The sequence below is a fragment of the Pangasianodon hypophthalmus genome, chromosome 4, assembly GCF_027358585.1.
Source record: "Pangasianodon hypophthalmus isolate fPanHyp1 chromosome 4, fPanHyp1.pri, whole genome shotgun sequence".
NCBI classification, from domain to species: Eukaryota; Metazoa; Chordata; class Actinopteri; order Siluriformes; family Pangasiidae; genus Pangasianodon; species Pangasianodon hypophthalmus.
The window spans coordinates 11,324,097-11,344,573 of NC_069713.1; the positions used below are offsets into that span (position 1 = coordinate 11,324,097).

Sequence of the window (20,477 nt, forward strand, 5' to 3'; positions counted from 1 at the left end):
TCTATCAGAAGCACAGTTTTCAAAAGGAGATAAATGAAACAAAACATAACATCTTTTGTTTATTTGCTTAACAGCCTCATTAATGGCATTATCGAATGGCTTACCAATTTTACATCAGCTTGGGATCAGTAAAACTGATCTATTCAAATCAGTTTGCCATTAGCTGAAAAGAAACACACCACCTGTCACAAACAGGAACTAGAGCTTTTCATTTCATATTGTACCTTTTTGTCTGCCATTTATGTTAAGAGCTCCATCATGTAAATGCTGTTAAATTATTAGCCTATCATTTATCATCTAAGGTGTAAAATAAGCACCATCCTAAAAAAACAGAAAGTGCAGTAATGTATAAGGCATGAGGAAGAAAGGGCTGTTGCAGGGCAGTGATATTAATTGCCAGTACTGCATCATAAGTCATTTTGTGACTTTGCTGAAGGTTATGGCATGCATTCACATGCAAACTCTAAGGACTCCAGGTGACTCTTACTGGTCCTGGCACTTAGGAAGGGTGAATAGTTTAATTAGAACTGTTTAATATTTTGACTTAAAGATCCAATTAATAAAATATATTTGCCATTTATATTAATTAAAGTTGGACAGATGAGCGATATAGATCAGACCTTCATGTATGGTCCATGTGAGTCTACTGAAAAGTTTTTTTTTTTCATTAGTACACTGTTCACAGAAAAAAGAGCTACTGGGAAAAAGCTGACAAGTAATTTTACTAATAATTGCCTTTTAACAACCCCCAAACCACCCAGAAAATGAGCTGCCAGGCAGTGGAAAAGAAAACAGCTTGCTGGTCTTAATAAAGGTGGATTTACACCATATGACCAAAAGTATGTGTACACCTGACGATTACACCCATATGTGGATCTTTTCCAAAATATTGCCACAAAGTTGGAAGCAAACAAATGTACAGGCTGCTTTTGTATGCTGTAATATTACACATTCCCTTCACTGGAACTAAGGGGCCCAACCCCACGGAACACCTTTGGGATGACTGTGCACCAGACCTCCTCACCAGACATCTGTGGCTGAATGAGCACAAATCCTCACAGCCATGCTCCAAACTCTAGTGGAAAGCCTTTCCAGAAGAGAGGAGGTTATTATAACAGCAAAGGTGGCATTAAATCTGAAATGTGATGTTCAAGCACATATGGCTGTGATGGTCAGGTGTCCACAAACTTTTGGCCACATAGTGTATTTCATACCCTGAAATTCTACAAAGAAGCTAACTCATCAAGTGAGAGATACAGTTTGCAAAGTTTGAAACTGTTCCCCAAATATTTAATAATCATATAAATGAAACTACAGCCTCCAAACTGTATTGTCAGGGTTATAAATTTAACAACTTAATTTGTCTGTATGCTGATTGTTCTAAAGCAACTAAGACAGCATATACAGCGTACCTCATTTAAAGGTAAGAAGTGCTACTTTAATTATTGCTGATGCTGTGAGCAGCCATGTTGACTTGGCGTCACATGCTGAACTCAGGGTTGAGGAGACCGTCCCAAGTTTACAATTAGGAATTTCGTGTTAAGGGAGCTTTTTCTTTGGACTTTCCTATTTGGAGGTTGGAAATTCAGAGCTATGTATATTGCAACATATCTATATTGAAGAAATTTGGGTAAGAGTTTGTCAGTGTATTCACTGCAACCACAGCTCACCTTGCATCAGCAGAAGGCACCTCAAATTACAGAATGCTCCTTTAAACCTTCACTAAACTACAACAATAGTTCAGGTACATATGTTAAAATCAGGGAACACTCATTCTTGTCCGGACATGGATCAATTTATTTCTTTCGTTCTTCTGGATGACTGAAACACACATCCTCCAGAACATTCAAAAAAAAAAAAAAAAAAAAAAAAAAAAAAAAAAAAAAAAAAAATCTAACCAGCAAACAACCTACATTTTATATTTTTTTGCAAATGTAAATATTTTCTTACATTCTCACATTGAAACAGATGGACATGTTTTTGTGTTTTGGAACATGTACTGGCGTGCAAGGCCAAACATACAGGTGTCAATCAATGAAGCTAAAAGCATCCTAGAGCAACAACCTCACCTCTATTCCAACCCATCTTCAACAACCGGGCAATGATAATTAAAGAACATATTACAAACCACAAAACAAAAACAAAAATATAGAAAGTAGGTCCCTGACTTTTGGCAATACAGGAACACGGACAGGAAGTGAGCTTAACAAAACAAGAAGTCCACCTCGCTCCTCTTAAACACCCCTTTACCATCAAGACAGTTGCTTAATCTGTCATTTTGGCCCAGATAGAGTGAGTGAGTGTGTGTGTGTGTGTGTGTGTGTGTGTTTGTCTGTCAGAGCAAGGGTAAGATTTGTCTGTGTGTTGCCTTCTTCAAAAGACAATGTGATGGATTTGTATGTATGTATATGTGTGTGTTTCCAGTTCCTCAGGATGCATTGGTGATGGGTTTGTATTTTTTGAGGCGGGTCCACTGGCCTGTGGAGTAGTTCATCTCAAACACTGTGTCCACCAGCATGGTGGTGCTGCCTGTACCGTCCGCTTTAGGAAGAACCTCTGTGTGCTCACTCAGCTTGATCTGGATGATGTCACCCTGCTCCGGGCATGGGTTCTCTGTAAGAGTGAGAAAGAGACAAGTTTGGAAGTCTGCACGACAAGCTGACAGGACAGACACCACTCCTACACTGTGTATCAAATCACATATCGTGACCTAACGCATAAAAATATTACATATTTACTAGAATCATTTTTTATTAATCTTAATATATAATGGATCTGTACAAGAGAGATTGATTGATTTTCTATAATTGTTAATATTTTGAGGTTGTCTATGAGGAGATGATTCTTTAACATTCTTGGAAGGAGTCTCCAGCGTCAACACTTTGCAACGGTCAGAGATAAAGCTTCCTGAAAGGTTTCTGAGCAAAGCGTTCAGGACAGAAGTCTTTGTGCTTTACAGTTTCTTGGTAACACAAGCTGCATTTTTTCACCTTATTAGCTTCAAAACGCTCTTGCGGGAATGACTTTGTACAGCTGTTATATAACGTAGGTGACATTCCACAACATTAAATGTAACTATAAACAGCTACATAAAACCCGTTTGGAGAACTGACTTCCGGGCCAGGATGCTTGTTTTTCTGGGGACGGAGCTTCATGAACATGGGCAGGAATCATTTGAATGTCAAACCCACCTAACTGTTAGAGACCTAATCTAACCTGACAAAAGCAACAAATTTCATTCATTATAAATAGCAAGTATTAATAATTAACTAGACTATGTTATTCGCCAGTTTATTAAGAATTAAAGAACCTATTTATTAAGAACGCATCAGTGTATTAGCTTGTCTTTTTTGCAGTAGACAGTGAGAGCTTAGGTTCAACTGGTGTTACCAGCAGCCTGCAAAAACGTTTAAAACCAGACAAAGCTAGCACAGGAGCAGTCGTGGCCTAACAGATAGAGTCTCGGACTTGCAAACCAGGGGAACCTGAAGGTTGTGGGTTTGAGTCTCGGGTCCGGCAGGGATTGGGATTGGGGGTGGGGGGAGTGAATGATCAGCGCTCTCTCCCACCCTCAATACCACGACTGAGGTGAGACCCTTGAGCAAGGCACCGAACCCCCAAACTGCTCCCTGGGTGCCGCAGCAAAAAAGGCTGCCCACTGCTCTGGGTGTGTGTTCAAGGTGTGTGTGTTCACTACTGTGTGTGTGTTCACTACTGTGTGTGTGTTCACTACTGTGTGTGTGTTCACTACTGTGTGTGTTCACTACTGTGTGTGTGTGCACTTGGATGGGTTAAATGCAGAGCACAAATTCCGAGTATGGGTCACCATACTTGGCCACAAGTCACTTCACTAAAAACCCACACCGGAAGATAAAAAGACACAGCTCAAGTGAATACAGAGCTTTTCCATTTATGATCATATCATGAGTTCTCTAGCTCAACTACTCAACTGGGTAACAACTCCAGAATGATGATAAATCAACTTTCATCCATCATTCACTAGCCTCACACCAAATTAGAGAACAAAATGCCTTACTAGACCAGTAAGAAAAAGCTAAACATCCATTAGTCTTGAATCCATTTCTTCTTACAGTATAAGGACTCTCACTCTTACACTCTCATGTTATCTATCTTGATGAGCTGCTGGCACCTGTCTGTCACTGCACAGTCAGGCTTCTTTTGTGCCTAAAGTTGGGGCATGATGACATTTGATGTGTCTGAGCTGGTGTAATAGCATATGAGTAGTGTGCAAAGTTCCCTGCTTCACATACAGAAAGTTTCCCCATTTATCAAGCATGCACATACTATTAATTTGTAAGCTACAATGCATGTATCTGCCGTTAATATTTTATAGTTTGGGATTAAGCTGTTGTGCACACTGTGGATTTCTTCCTGGACTTTGTTTGGTCAAATTTGTGCATTGCTGACCAACCAAGTGATCTACGTACAGTGTATAATGGCTGAATGTACTCAGGTTCTAGCCAATAAATAACAGTGTTCATTTTATATCAACCAGTCACCAATGCTACATGGATTTAAAGGCATGTTTGTAATTCTAATTTCAGTACACAAAATTATTATAGAATTATACAGATATAGAACTGTACAATGGTAGTATTTTTTGATAATCCACAGATTATGACAGGAAAACGTGTGGCTATATTTGAATTATATAAATATGACAGTTAGCCATGATTATCTGCATAGTTAAAAAAGCAAAGGTAACTTCACAGTGAGCGCATATTGTCAGCATCATTTATGGGGCTATACTGCCACCTAATGGCTGTTTACACATGCAGCATTCCTTATACTTTATATTGAGTCTGAAATGTAGCAAAGTATGCCATATGTTAATTCTGTTCATTATTTATTATTGTGATGTTATATTTGTATTGTTTATAGAAAACCATCAGCGCCTACAATGTGTGTGCAACACTATATTATTCATCCAACAGTGAATTGAAATTTTCAAAAGTTCATCTCTCAAGTTAACTGAGGATCAATTTATTAACTGATCTATTTTACCTTTAGGCGTTAATTTTTTTATTAGTGAAGCTAAGTTATTGTAGCTGAATGTGCATATATGCATATATATTAGCATGAATTTTATTACAACTGAGAGTGTAAAAGGTGATAAAGGAATAAATATGCAATGCGTGTTCCTGGTCACAGTACCTCTTGATCCTGCCATGAAGCCCAGGATAAGAGCTTTCTCAGGTCGGGTGACTTTGTTTGCAGTCTTAAACATTTCCTGCGCGGCGTACATCTGTTCTCTCTGTAGTGATTAAAAAACAAAACAAAGTAAAGACAAATGAAGAGAAGCTAAAACTCTGAGAGTGAGAGATCAGTGCAATATGCAGTACTCACCGTGAGTGACAGATTCTTTTTGGGCTGTGGCTGCTGGGGGGCAGGCGTGGGCGTGGCTTGAGCTGCGGTGGTGGATGGAGGCGTGGCCGTGTCCGGTTGTGTTGCAGTGGCAGCAGTGGGAGGGGCATTGTTGTGGGGTGTGCTGGTGGGCGTGGTGGGAGAGGTGGGGGCTGTGGGACTGGCAGTGCTGGCGTTGTACATGGGCGCTCTCTGTTTAAACTGACCCGGAAGTGTGGAGGCTGCGGCGCCACTCGCCGTCGATTCCTCTGGCTGCCGGTTTGTAGCACCTGTGCTGGCTAAAAGAAAGCAGGAACAAAAAAAAAAAAAGGGGGGGGGGGGGGGGGGGGGGGGGTAATAATGATTGTTCATCTGTTATAATGATGCAAGTTAAATAAAGTTACAAAACTGAATAACAGTGATTTTATTATTTTTCCCCATCTCATTTTCTGTTATTTTTATGACAATAAATAAAAACTTGGCAGAAATCAATTACATGTTGATTTTTTTCATTTTTTTAAATTTTAAAAAGTGGCAGTCCTAATACAGTGTGCTAGGCAAACTGAATATTGTGTATCATGAAATGTCTTTGTAACATGTGATATATTTACCATATTTTTTTACCATGTTTTTTTTTTTTTTTTGCAATAAAATGACAAATTCTTTCATTTCAAATAACATCTAAAAAATGCGTAATGCAAGTTCATTGTGTTTGTCTTCACTGGACCCAATACATTTGTTTACTGTAGTGGTGATGTTCTGTATTCTGTATTACACAGATATCAATATAATAACAGCTGTAGTAGAAATTAAATCTACTTTGCAGTAACATCTTTTGTGCAAAGCGCTATAAAAGAAAAACAGAAAGGCATTGAAGAGGTGAAGGTGCTGCGTCTCACCCTGCTGCGTCTCGGAGCTGGGAATGTAAGAGGAGGAGGGCACCATGCTGGGCGTGGCTGGGAGGTAGCTGGTCGATGGTAGTGCACTCTCGTTGTTTAGTGCCCCCAGTTTCTGACAGACAAATCAGTTGATTTAATTATTTATACTAATCACAGCACAAATCTATATTACAACAAACTTAGTTTGGCTAAATATGGGGAATATGATTTGAAAAGCAGACTGATAGCATGGCTTGCATGTACAGCAGACACTGTATCATACTTGACATTTACAAACATGTTTCTTTTTAGCTCATTTATTACATACCTGTGCGGATACCAGGCCGGCAGCATAGTCGGGGGTTGCGTTCTCCACCACTGCCTCCTCTTTGGCCGCCTTCTCTCCTGCTTCTGTGTCTGAGAGAGGAAGAGGAAGTGGTTGTCAAAAAAAAACTACAAAACCAACAGTTACTCACAATAAAGTGCTTTAAGTACTAAAACTCTGCAGTACCCAGTGTCTTTCTTCTCCTCTTAGCTTCTCTGCCTGCTCCGACCATGTCCAACTCCGAAATGTCTAATAACTAAAAGAAGGAAATTGAAGAAGACAGCTTATAATAACACAATAAGAAGAGGAATTTTTATCTTCTACATGATGTATTCCTCTTGACGTAAACTTTAACATGCGGTTGAACGAATGCCAAACACAAAACGTGTAGAACACCAAATGTGCAAACAGATGTTGGATAAATGCCGTGTGTGTGTGGTGCGTTACCTTGACCCCTCTCTCTTTGCGCAGCGGCGTGCGAGCCGGGGTGATGGGCGTCCTGTTACTGGAAGGGAACATGCTCGGCGCAGTGGGGCTGCGGAACGGAGCTTTGGGGATCCCCTTCAGTGGTGCTAATGTGGAAGTCAAAGAGCAGAATTATTGTAGTTTACTGTGTGTGTGTGTGTGTGTGTGTGTGTGTGTATAGGGGTGTGGCTTTATGTAATGGAAATTTATGTCATGTAAAGTGCACAAATGAAAGAGTAAAACAGCAGAAAGGGCAACATTGTGTTATCTATCTCACTTGTAGTGTCAATCTTCTTGACGAGACCTCGTCCTTTAGCGTGGAAAGGCACTCCTGCTGTTTTCTTTAGCTGCTGCGCAGTTTCTGTAGCTGCAAGATGAATATACAAACACTCACACATACAGATCCTAAATTAGGTTATTAACACATACTAGACTGAATGAAGCCATTACTTTGATGTGAGCACACGCACGCACGCACAAACAAACACACACACACACACACACACACACACACACAACAGCACTTACACTTCTGGAGAAGCTCAGCTCTCAGTGTAGCACTTTTGGGTTTTCTCTTGAGCTGGAAGTGTTTGATAGGAGGTGTGAGGGGACCCACCAGCGTGGTCAGAGCACTCTTATTCAGATACTGACACTCAAGAGGCAACATGGCCGACGCCTCACACTCACTCACTGAAAGGTGAAAATGAACACAGGCTCAACACAGCTGCACAAATGATAAGTCTACAAGCTAGAAAACCGGTTCAGCTAAAGATGAAATTTACACAGTTTCTTCTGTCACTCAACCAGGTGATACGCTTGCTGTTTGCTTCTTTAGTTCCGCACTGAATAATAAGCAAGGGAATCCTGTGGCCACTGTGCAAACGTCAAAACTAATTCATCAAACACTCGCCTCAAACTGTGTGGAGCTCAAACAGACTTTCTGATGTGATTTCTAACAGTGTATGATCACCTGTAATCTATAAAAATATGGCTAGAAAGACATTGCAGAGCTATAAACAGTACTAACAGCCATCTTGAAATTAAAATCTTTTTTCCTCAGCACAAAGTTTCATGTCACTTCTTGTGAACATCAGACTCTGGTGGAATTAGTTTAATCTATACATAGATTAAGTATGGAACAAGGAATAAAACACCACAGAGCATGCTGTTATAGGAAGATAATCAGAGACAGGATGGTGTGATGTGGCTTGACATTAAGCAGAGTTACTGTTACTACCCTGAGGTTGAGTGTCTTCCAATTACAACAAGACATCAATGAAAATAATAATAAAAATAAATAAATAAATAAAATAATTATTAAAACATACTTTTTCCATTTATAGTTATTTTTGATGTTGTGGAATGCCTGTGAAACAAATTAGTTCCTGTTATCACTTAGCAGCTATAAACCCTTGTTCCCTCACCCACTTCTCTCTTTTTTTCTCCTTTTTGATGTGAATTAGACACAGAATGTAGCTTGACATTTTACTCAGAAACCACGAAAGGCAAGCTGCTCTGTCCTGAAGACTCTCCCATAGTGGAAAATTTAAAGGAACAGCTTTACTTCTGACAGTTACAAAGTGCTGACACTGGAGACTCCTTCCAAAAATGTTAAATAAATTCCCCTCACAGAGAACACTGCTATATCAACTATCATACACGTACTAGTTGAGGAGAAATTAGGGCATTAATATAATATAAACCTGTGGTTTGAATTACAGCCGACACTACAATCAGAACTGTTGTTATAGAAAATTAATCAACATGTTCTGACCAATTAGATTCGAGGACTCTATAGTGCTGTTGTACAATGTTCTTTAAGAGAGACTTATCCTTCTATTTTATGAAACTGTCTATGTGCTGATAGTGCTACTGAGCCAAACTGTGTCTCCTGAGGTAAGCGTTTATACAATGCTAAATTGAACAATATCAGTAAGGTTTATGTTCTGAGATGCATCAGTGAAATAAAAGAACAGTTGATGGACATCATGTTAAGACCTTTCATTTCATGAAAGTGAACAGGACCATGCGCTGACCTTTTTCTCTCAGCTCTCCCAGGATGTCCTGCACATTGGGGTTCTGCTCCTCCAGGTCCAGGTTGAGAGAACCCGTCTCAGGGAATGACTTCAGGATATCGGCCACCATCAGCACCCAGGGCTCCGTGTCCACTGTGGCCAACTGAATGATTTCTGACAGAGCATCCTTCATCTGAGAAGTTGTTTCAAGGGACAAAAATCAGAAAAGATTAGACATCAGGATTGCTTTACTGCTTCAAGGTTACATTTTTTAATGAATTATAACCTCACAACAAACAGTAATCTGCCTCAGGAGAGTTCATACTGTATCAGATAATAAATTAACATGGGGTAGGCTGTACACATGACTCCCAGCTATTTTTCTTAATCTAGTTTGCATTACAGTTTATAAAACCCAGGATACACCTCAGTAATAGCATACTCACATATACTGCTCCTCAGATGGCCCTATTTTCCACTTGCAAAGCCTTCTGCTCAACATTAGCTAGCCTGATGTTGCTATGTTTGTAACGTTTTCCTCTTCTTAACATGTACAGATATTACAGATATAGGAAACTACTAAAAGGGTGTACTTAGAGGAATAAAGAATTATCTACCACTGTCCTTTCCATTTTTGTATTATAAAGGTAAAATTCAGTGACCAATCCGAAGCGCTGTTATTAAAATTATGCAACATTCCATTCATGTGCTACTGGAATTAGTCTAAATGCAAGCTGTCGACCTAAAAGTTGCACGACTGTCATTTCATGTAGTAAACATTTTTAAAAACCAAGTTTGTGTCACTTTACTGCTCTTCATATTTTTCATATTTTTTTAAGGTAGAGGAATGGATAATTTCTGTGTTCATGCCTTCATTTAAAACACAACCTACTTTTAGTCAAGTCAATAAATACACAGTACAAGGAATAATTCCTGTGCACGACAATGCATGTTCAGTAAACAGGAAAACTGGACACAATTGGACAGTACAGCTACCATCTCTCGACTGCAGTCTCTAAACTATCGTGCAGTTTAAGCTGAAACACTGTCTCAATAGCAGTGATGCAACAGGAAAACTGTAGTCACTCATTAATCCACAGACACTGGTCTACATCTGTAACCAACGATTGCATTATGTAATTTTTTACAATAAAGAGACATGTTACAATGCTATCATGATACAATGATTAAAGGTAGCTGGCTAGTGGATTTTAACATTTTACGATGCATTTTACAACTATATCTTCACACGTGGGAAACAGGACCTCTGAGGAGCATGTGAAGGCAGCATCGCTTTACAGATGCTCTAATTTGACTGGACTGAAACGGATTGGATTTGACATATCAATCAAACAATCCAATCCCCTGATGTATATTCTGCAGTGAATTTTTTTTTTTTTTTCCTTACTGACACAACACAGATTGTGCACATGAAGAGAGGACACAACTTAAAGCACAGTGCCTTCACACTGCTTAAATTCTTTATATGTCCCTTATAAACAGAGGTCAGTTTCAGATCACTACTGGATTGATATCCTGTATCAGCCAATCTGAAAACAGTATGGGACAGTGACAGATGGTGGTTCTAATCTAAGTTATCATCAGCAGCTTAACAATGAAACTATTAGAGTTGGGCAATATATATCACATCACAAGATCACATTGATGCCATAATAAGAATGATGTGGGGCAAACTACTACTACTACCACCACCCCACACACACACACACACACACAGAAGCAGACAGGCATTTGTGATTTCTAAATTGGTTTTAAGTCTTTCAAGTATGTAATGCTCTTTCACAGTGGTATTTCCTTTGAATAGCAAACACGGTAAACAGAAGTTATAAACCGAACCCTTCCATTCAAACCAAAAAACATTAAACTTACAGCTCTGTGTTCTGCCCTTTTGTGTAATTTGTAGTTTGCATGGACACTTTCTGCTTAGTCTATCTACTTTTACTTTCTCCACAAAAGACATTTGGAGGAAAAAAAAAAAAAAAACAGTATGTGAGAGTAATCCATCTCTTTTGCTTTCATTACACTGATGACATGTGCCTTCTCAATCACTGATTCCAGTGAAATGGAATGAAAATATCAGCCCAAATGGTAATCAAATCTAGGGAGTGTGTGTCTGTCAGTGGCTACGTTTACATGCACATCAATATTCCGATATTAATCAGAATTTGGCAATATTCGAATTAGTACTGAGGCGTGTAAACGCCGCAATCTGATTGCCCGATTGAGATTAAGACAATATTCTGATTCCCCAAATTCCAATTCCCACCCCTGGAACATGCCTGTTTTAATCGGAAATTTTCATCAGTCCGCAAGGAACTGTGGGTGCTAACAGATGCTTAGCTGTAGGCTAGGTATTTAGGAATGGCAACTCAGGCATACTTACAACAACCATGTATATGGGAATATTCTGATGTGCATTCAAATGTAGGCAGTGACAGGCTGCATGAATCTACAGTCTGGGCTAGAAAAAAATCAGTCTCAGCCTCGTTTCTTAACAGTTTTGCTGCTGCTGTTCTCATTTCCACAAAACTCCCAAATAATCTGTATTTATTCACAGCAAATAATCTGATGTAGAGTACAAAACTGAAACCTTATATTGATTTTTTTAAAATCTCTGAATGGCAGGGAGTTGTCTAAATATTGTTAATAAAGCTTCGCAGTTGGAATTCCACATTTAAGTGAGGTTTGTGTGCAATTTGCAGGTTGGGAAATTAAATCAACACAATTCAGGCAGCACATGAAGGCAACTTAATAAAGGGGGCGTGGCCAATGAACCCATTAACCACGACAATAAAGTCAATACTTCACATGATTGCAGTAAAAAATTCATTCATTAATATTATGATGGCAGTGAAAAAGTAACAGAAGATCATTTCCAGGTGCAGTGTTGAAAGTGTAGTGGAAAACTCCGCCCATCTCCATCAGCCTCACTGAAGCGCCAAGTTTCGGCTGTTAGTAACTAACTGAAAGCATCACTTTCATTTCATCACTAACTGTTCACAATGTCGACAACTTGCTAAAAAACTGAGCAGGAAATCATTTCCACATCACAAACAGCACTGGTGCCTTTATACGCTCCAAAAACCAAATGCCCCTCTGACTAGTTTAGCTGCCTTAGCCTGTTAGCCTCGGCTGCTCGACTGAAACTTCACCTTTTCAATTCTTTTGCACTGCGTTAATAAATGCATAAAGATTTATTACTGTTTACTGAACTGCACTGATCCTCACAGCACCCTAAATAACGATTCTATATCATCCATTTTTTGTTGCAAACTACATAGCAACTCTCGCACCTGGCTAATCCTGCTATCGCTTCTAAATCCCTCACCCAATCCCAAACGCATCGCTATTCCCTGTGCACGTGCACTACGCAGGTATTACGTAATGTCTCGTACACCCTAGGTAGTGCACTACAATGTTACACGGTGAGGCGTTTGGGATTGAGCCGCAGTATAACCTCAGCCCCACCTCGTCCACAGTCCTGCGCGGGAGATGCAGCATGCCGAGCAGCAGTTTAAGCTTCACCGGAGGAGATAAATTGGAGAAACACAGTCGGATGTTGTCGATAACCGACACTGTAAGCAGAGAGCCGATGCTCGAAGGCGTCCACAACTCGTCCGTCGAGCCTAGTTTGTTGTGAAGCCACAGGCCGGTGTCGCTGTCCCTCATCGACGCCATCTTGGAAAAAGACGAATAATTAGTTCCGGCATTTTAACAGACTACCTAAAAACACACACACACACACACACACACACACACACACACACACACACAGAGCCAGGACCCCGGACAAACACACACACATTACACAACACAACTTTATTTCATATATATATATATATATATGTGTGTGTGTGTGTGTATACAATGATATATACAATGTCCACTGTTTTGTATTGTATATATTGTAAATAATCATATAATCATTCATCATATCTTTGTGTATCAACATAACATGTACCTCTGCAGAAACCTGACTCTAACTCAGACTTCTGATTTAGTTTAGGTTATACAGTAGAGTGCAAAACTTTGCACACCCTTACACCACAATGGAAAAAGAAAAGTGTACTTAACATCAAGACAAACAAAGTGAGTGAGGTTTCAGCTGTTCCTTCATTATAATTATTACAGCAGTGGTCAAATATGTTGTGCTGAGGGTTTAAATTTTCTGGCAAGAAAAAAAAAAAAAGGAGCATGTTACCAAGAAACAGCAAAACGTCCTTCATCCTGAAGACTGCCCCAGTGTGAAAAACTTAATGGTACATCTTTACCTCCGGCTGTTAAAAATAAATAACGAAGTAAGTAAAGAGCTAAGTAAGTAAGTAAGTAAGGCTGGCACTAGAGGCTCCTATAAATGTTAAATAAACGTCTCCTTACAGAGAAAACCTCACCATATCAACGAATATACATTTTCTTTGTTAAATAACGCGTTTCTTAATCTGTTTATTATTAATTTTAGATTATGTGGATCATCCACAACAAGTCCCCCTGATTTATAACCTTATTATTACAGCTCGACATAACACACAGGCTGGAACAGGCTCAGCACCAGGATGGGGGTTACTGTCGCTGCCAGCCACGTGACCACAGCGGACGAATCAGAGCGCAGGACGCGGCCAGTCTGTTGAATAAAACATTGGGCTCCATGTTGTCCTGTAGGTTTGCAGAAGAGAAACTGGAGCATCTTTCTGTACAGCCAGCTGAAGTGCAGCATCAATTCCGTAGGGTTGGTTGGTATCTCTGGTCTCTTTTATTTAAAAAAAAAAAGAAGAAGAAAGAAATTAACGCCAGTATGTGTAGAGTTTATAATTACGTAGGGTTCGTGTTTTACACACTGAATTGTGTTGTCGTATCTGTCGCATACATTTATTTGTTGATGTCCGAGACAGACACGGACAGGTTTGTGTTATAGCTGCCCAGCATCTGGTCCGCATGAGATGGATGCTGTCATTCAGTTGGAGGATGAATAGCGCGTGGAAGTGCGTGGTTTTGCGTGTTGCCAGGCTGAGGGACTGTGCTGTTTTGTAGGCCGCTGGTGAGAGACAGGAGGATGAGGTCGAGCTGCGCTTTGGCTCCGGTGCTGCTGCTGCTGCTGGCGGTTCAGCTCATCACCGCACAGCCAGACTCGGGCACTGTTATTCCTGCTGAGAGTAAGATATTCATGAGCAGATTCTCTTTTTCTCACTGACTGCCATTATGCATGTGTTCATGATAAGAGAAATACTTAGAAATATTTATTATATGTGGGCAATTTCATACAACGACCTCAGCTTAATGTTGCACAGCATTATATTGCACAGAACAGCTGCACACATCTGCACTTTATCAGACTGTTGCTGCCACCATCTTTAAATCCTCATTCTATATTTTTATACTTTTTCTTTTAATACTTTCCCATTTTTAACTCTATGTAAATTCTATTTTATGTCATAGACAGTCATAAAAAGCACTTCACTACATGTTGTGCGGTGTATGGTTGTGTGTGTGTGACAAATAAAATTTGAATTTGGATAGACCCAGTAGGGTCTGCAATTCTTGCATTACCACATAACATAGAGATGGAAAATATACTTATGCTTCCTTTATCTTGTATACCAGTTAAAATCAGTGTGGACCATCCTTGCCCAACAACAATTACTTCCTAATTTTAAACGATTTACACACACTCTCAGAACTGGTCTAATATAAACTGGACATTTCCTTGCCATGATGTACCTTTATGATGTATCATTTACCTAGAAAGGTGCATGTATTGTACCATTAAAGCTTTACTCTAAAATGACGTACAGTCCATTTATGTAGCTTTTAAGTCATTTAAAAAGGACTTGTATGTCATTTTTAAAGGTACACTATAACCACATTTCCAAGTTACAGATACTACAGTGTGGTTGAATGCTTGAATCTGATTGGTCAGGAGGTGTGCATTATTTTGTATAACAGCATGCCTTGAACAGTAGTTCTGGCTCAAACATGAAAGAAAGGTTTATATTAATGCTCTTGTTCTAATACATTATTGTTTCTATGGTAACAGCTCATACACAAAGACTTATACGGCTTCATGTCATGCCACGTCATATAACTGCATGGTCTGTCATGTTATTACTTACATATTAAAGGTACAAAAGATATAGCCTTGAAGGTACCACCCCAGCAACAAGGAAAGTTGCATTTTAGTATTATTATTTCAGCAAGTGTACTTGGGGTTCCTGAGGGACTAGTGGTTAGGCCATGGCACTCCCACTGTTGTGGCCCGGGTTTGATTCCTGGCTGGGGAGCCAACCCTAGCCACTGGTGTTGCGCACAACCATACAATCCCAGTGCCAGTCTGGGTGGATAAAACTGGGGACGGTTGCATCTGGAAGGGAATCTGACATAAAAACTGTGCCAAATCAAATATGTGGCCCAATGATCTGTTGTGATGATCTCTAATCAGAGCAGCCGGAAGAAGAAGAACAACAACATTTCGGCAAGTGTACTTAAAGGATAAACCCACACTGAATGACTTGCAGATTAATCTTTGTAATTAACATGTGGTTTTCAATGGAATCCAAGCTTTATTTCGTAATGAAATTGACTTACTTTTTAGTTTTTTTTCATCATGTTGGTCTGTTTTTGGTTAATGGTTTTCTACATTACCCACAATGCTGTTCAACTACCTTCTGATAGTGGTGCCATTTGAATTAGAGACGGCACTACTGTCAGAGCTGCTACTATGGAAAAATAGCCAAGACATTCTGAGAAAGCAGATTTTGCAATTCAGCACTGCTGTGGTTTAGTCACAATTATCCTACTGTTATAGCTGTACACAGATGTAATATCCAAATTTGAATCCTGATTGGACATGTAGTGCACTACCTAGGGTGTTAAACTCATTTACTGTACTTAAAGGAAAAATAGTGAGTCATTTTAGGGAGTACCAATTAGAGCACCATGGTTGGGTCGTTTGGATATTGCTCCAGTGACCCATAAAGTCTGGTCCATTGGTAAAAAGAGACTGTTATATTTCTACATATACATTGGGAAATATTAGAACAGTTGTATGACAAACCTGGTTGAGTTGATGAACCTTTGCTCCTCTGTCAGGTCGGCCATGTGTGGACTGCCATGCGTTTGAATTCATGCAGCGAGCACTGCAGGATCTGAAGAAGACGGCCTTCAACCTCGACTCACGGGTAAGTCAGCAATAAAACAGTGGTGGTAATTTTTTAGGTTTACCTTACACTTGGAAAAAAGGATTTGTTTAAAAAAATCTGTTAAATATACTATATAAAAATGCTCTGTTTTGGATAAGATGGTTACTGTAGCATTTCATGGTTGATGGTGATAGTGAAAATCAGGCTTCATACCAGGCATGTATTTCTGATGATCTGTTTGTAATAAAAAAAAATTTCTTGGGGGATGGAGGGTTCAAATGACTAGGGGTCCACAAGTCATAATATTTAACCTAACTACATGTGAAAAACCCACATAAAACAGTTATTCATTTATTAATCGGTTATACATATCCAGCTTTCTAATGTAATAGCCTAATTATTGTAAAGAAATCCCTCTACAGTTTCTCGAATAAGTTTTCCTTTCCCTTGAACTTGCTCCCCATTTTGTAATGTTACAACCTAGAGTTGAAATTGACTTCATTGGGATTTTTTACCATTTGCTTTGCACAATATGTCTAGCATTTAAAGGTGCAAAATATTTTTTAGCATGACACAAAGGTTAATTAAACAAAAAAAGCCGACATTTGTGGTTGCAGGAGTATTCATTTCCCTGGGTCAGTACTTGGTCAGTAGAAGTCTTCTTGGATATGTCTCTCAGTTTTGCCCATTCTTCTTGGCAAAATTGCTCAAGTTCTGTCAGATTGTATAGAGACTGTTGGTGAACAACTATTTTCAAGTCTTGCCACAGATTCTTAATCAGATTGAGGTCTGGGCTTTGACAGGGCTGTTGTATCTCTTTCAGGTTGTTGGATTTGATCCACTCCATTGGGATAGAGTCATTTGGGTCTATCCATCTTGACCCACCAATTTCCCGTTCCCTGATAATAAAAAGCATCCCCACAACATCCACCACCTTGCTTCACTGTTGGTTTGGTGGGCTTAGGGTTATGAGCACTGTTGGGTTTTGGACAAACCCAAGGCCAAAATGTTCAGTTTTGGTTTCATCAGACCAGAGAACCTTTTTCCAAATTTCCAAATAAACCTTTTGGAAAACTCCAGACAGGATTTCATATGGCTTTTTTTCAACAATGGCTAATAACATTTCTTAATAATTCTTCTAATCACCATAAAGCCCCAGCTTCTGCCAATTGGGCTGTGGTTTTCTTCAACTTCTTCTGAGTTACCCTTGTCCTCTTGGGTGCTTCACTAAAATCTCCCTTGTATTACCAATAAGAAGCATGCATTTCTACATAACCACTTCCTTGGTTGGTGCACATTTGCTTTATCTTGATTGCAACTTCTTGGTTTGGCTATCGGTTCCATGTTTATTAGCAACTAGAAAGTGAAAATGATTTCTAGAGCACTAGATCAGGACTTTACCTGAAAGTAATTACTAACCTGTTCGCTGTGTGTGCTTTATTCATCAGACTGAGAATCTGGTGCTGAGAGCTGAGAGGAGGGCGCTGTGTGACTGCATGCCCATCAGCACCTTAAACTGAACACTGAGCCTCTGATCACCGTCACAGCGTCGCTGTAGAGCTTTCAGCCCATCACGCCATCTTATTGTGTACTTATTCATATAAAAACATGAACACTAGTCAAATGCAATTTTCTTTTTCTCTGTGGTCTAAACAACCTGTTTTGCAAACTTCTAACAGAACACAAGACTGGCATGTTAAAGTTACAGATTTGTATGAGCCAATACTATTCTGATCAGTATATAACGCTTTATCATACATTTCTATGTTTCTATAATAAATGTTGTGGTTATATATGTAATGTTTATGCTTGATTTCTTCATTTTTAGATTATAGTTCACACTTAAACGTGTAAAATATTATTTGCACAATATTTAGAATTACTGCTATTCTATGTCACACTATTAAGGCTTCTAGTATTACATTTTTAATAAATAACAATACATACAACTGAATAATATTAGAAATGCAGCAGATAGATGCATTTTCATGTAGAAATCTGTAGAGAAGAAATACGTTTTAAGAAATTTTATAATACAAATGTATAAATGTGTGTAGGAAGGGTAGTGTTCTGAGTATCTACACTTATTGGTAAGAAAAGGCATGATAAATGTAGTACACATTAGTTTAGCTGTTTTATATCGTCACTGGGCCAATCAAATCCCTGATTGTCATGTTGGTGTGTAGCTGGGTTTAATACAGATTATACTGTGTTGCAGAGCTGGGAGAGTCAATAAGCAGTGGCTCACTGAATGTAGCTGCAACGGTTATCAATTTAGAATATTAATAACTGCAATGTCCTGATGCTACTTTTTTGTCATTTGTAAACAGTTTTCATTTGAAGTTTCATTTCAAGTTAAATGTATCTAAAACAAAATTAAACAGCATTGAACACAAACATGAGAGCTGTCAGTGTCTTATTTATCCATGCATGTTAATGAGAAGAATGTTGACTCATGAAGTACAGTATTGACATATGACAGTGTGTGCTTTTCCTGGAATAGTTCTGTTGTTACAGCACACACTTTTCATCTGCGGCTCACCTTTTGAGTAACCCCAAATCCAAATCATAGCATGTACAAGTTCATTTTTATTGTTACATAGAGAAAGTAAGAAATCACAAAAGTGACAGACAGACACCTTAAAATTTAAACTGTCACTTTCATCAATCAAATTGCAGAGGGTGGGATCTACAGCATTCTGTGTGTTGATTGGTGCATCAACTTGATTAGCTTGTTCATGCATAATGGGTCCTTTTCCCAAAACAGAAGTATGTAGACACAGGGTAAAGAAGTTTCTGGTAAGCCTTACAGCTGACATTTTATCACCTAAGCTCTCAATGGAAATATTTTTCACTTCATCTTTCATCAACACCCCCGAGACTAAACTTCAAAAGCGTGTCCAGAATCGTTGGAGAATGCTCATCAATGAATGATTCCAAGAGGATTTAAATGATATAACCTCTTTGTGGAAGAATTCATTCACAGCTATCAGGGTAAGGTAAGACTAATTGATGTTAGCACTGATGATGAGTGGCTAGATATGTAGATATTATGCATGCATTATTTCATATTTAACACATTTCAATTAATTTCCATTAATGGCTTTACAAAATCATAAAATTGTGGAAAAGTGAAAAAGCTAGTAAAACTTTTATCACTGATAACATCGTTTCGCTAACATTAGCTAGCTGTATTTCTAGTTAATTGAGAGTTAACACTTGTAATGTGATAAGTGTTTCTGTTTGTTCACTGTCAATAGCCAAATGTCAGATGCAGTCAGCAGCAAGGTGGTAGTCAGAGCTAGATGAAGAGGAATGAACAGCCACACAAACCTGGGGTGAAACTTCGTTATTTGCCCTCTAAACTACTTAGGTGGATATTTCAGGATGTTTTCAACTGTGCAGTTCACAGTTTTTCTACAACACTTCTCATAAATGGTTTTCAACTTGGCCATTTTTGTTTTTGTAGTGGAAATAAAGTTATCCTGCACAAAAGCTACTTCTAGAACCCAGAAGTGTATAAAGGACCCATTCAACATGACTTCTCTCAGGGTCAAAGTATGCAATGAAGTTTTGCAAGAATTGATGCTAAAATACTTAATACTGCAGATGGATGGGATGCTGCTGAAGATATTACAGTATACAGAGAAGAAATTAAAGACTTTTTGGAATAAATAAATATGTACTTTCACACTAGCTGTTTTTTTTCCACCTCAAGTCTAGTTTTGCAGCAATTCTGTCACCAGTTTGCCATTTAAAATACACTATATGGCCAAAGGTTTGTGGACATCTTACCACCTTATCAGACTCACATGTGCTTGTTAAATATCCCATTGCAGATTTAGTTCCCCTTTGCTGTTATATTAACCTCCACTCTTCTGGGAAGTCTTTGGAGCATGGCGGTGGGGATTTGTGATCATTCAGTCACAAAAGCATTAGTGAGGTCAGGCAAAGATGACAGACGAGGAGGTCTTGGGTGCAGTAGGCATTCCAATTCACCCCAAAGGTGTTCAGTGGGGTTGAGGTTAGGGCTCTGTGCAGGACAAATGACATCCACTCCAACTTTGGCAAACCATGTCTTCATGGAGCTCACTTTGTGCACACGGACATTGTCATGCTGAAACAGGTTTGAGCCCCTTAGTTCCATACATCCATTTTCTGTACCGCTTATCCTACACAAGGTCGCGGGGAGCCTGGAGCCTATCTCAGGGGACTCGGGGAATAAGGCGGGGGACACCATGGACGGGGTGTCAACCCATACACATTCACACACCAA

At 39.2% G+C, this 20,477-nt stretch overlaps 2 protein-coding genes across 7 annotated transcripts; one reads left to right on the forward strand and one right to left on the reverse strand.

Annotated features, from left to right (window-relative positions):
• Positions 1–46: 46 nt before the first annotated feature.
• Positions 47–13,345, reverse strand: nelfa (negative elongation factor complex member A). Of its 4 annotated transcripts, XM_026936769.3 has the most exons (12): positions 13,270–13,345; positions 12,537–12,746; positions 9,069–9,240; positions 7,561–7,722; positions 7,310–7,399; positions 7,015–7,139; positions 6,754–6,823; positions 6,571–6,659; positions 6,264–6,375; positions 5,368–5,663; positions 5,176–5,275; positions 47–2,613 (listed from the first exon to the last, which is right to left on the reverse strand). In XM_026936769.3, exons 2-12 carry the CDS (start codon positions 12,744–12,746, stop codon positions 2,429–2,431), a joined length of 1,611 nt encoding a protein of 536 aa, XP_026792570.1. In that variant the 5' UTR covers positions 13,270–13,345; the 3' UTR covers positions 47–2,428. The 4 variants fall into 4 exon arrangements, with proteins under 4 accessions (XP_026792570.1, XP_026792569.1, XP_034159137.1 ...); XM_026936768.3 differs by lacking the exon at positions 13,270–13,345 and having other exon boundaries at positions 12,537–12,770; XM_034303246.2 differs by lacking the exons at positions 12,537–12,746; positions 13,270–13,345 and adding an exon at positions 10,938–12,528.
• Positions 12,999–18,603, forward strand: c4h4orf48 (chromosome 4 C4orf48 homolog). Of its 3 annotated transcripts, none has more exons than XM_026936819.3 (5): positions 12,999–13,366; positions 13,582–13,794; positions 14,097–14,218; positions 16,152–16,240; positions 17,650–18,603. In XM_026936819.3, exons 3-5 carry the CDS (start codon positions 14,119–14,121, stop codon positions 17,719–17,721), a joined length of 261 nt encoding a protein of 86 aa, XP_026792620.1. In that variant the 5' UTR covers positions 12,999–13,366; positions 13,582–13,794; positions 14,097–14,118; the 3' UTR covers positions 17,722–18,603. The 3 variants fall into 3 exon arrangements, with proteins under 3 accessions (XP_026792620.1, XP_026792619.1, XP_053089535.1); XM_026936818.3 differs by having other exon boundaries at positions 13,003–13,366; positions 13,582–13,798; XM_053233560.1 differs by lacking the exons at positions 12,999–13,366; positions 13,582–13,794 and adding an exon at positions 13,860–13,881.
• The last annotated feature ends 1,874 nt before the right edge of the window (positions 18,604–20,477 follow it).

Coding starts and splice junctions, on each gene's coding strand:
- c4h4orf48 (XM_026936819.3), top strand. CDS start 14,119: ATGAGGTCGAGCTGCGCTTTGGCTCCGGTGCTGCTGCTGCTGCTGGCG. Junction 14,219..16,151: donor CACTGTTATTCCTGCTGAGA/GTAAGATATTCA, acceptor CTCCTCTGTCAG/GTCGGCCATGTGTGGACTGC. Junction 16,241..17,649: donor CCTTCAACCTCGACTCACGG/GTAAGTCAGCAA, acceptor TTTATTCATCAG/ACTGAGAATCTGGTGCTGAG.
- nelfa (XM_026936769.3), bottom strand. CDS start 12,746: ATGGCGTCGATGAGGGACAGCGACACCGGCCTGTGGCTTCACAACAAA. Junction 6,376..6,570: donor CCGGCCTGGTATCCGCACAG/GTATGTAATAAA, acceptor TTTGTCTGTCAG/AAACTGGGGGCACTAAACAA. Junction 5,276..5,367: donor AAAAGAATCTGTCACTCACG/GTGAGTACTGCA, acceptor TAATCACTACAG/AGAGAACAGATGTACGCCGC.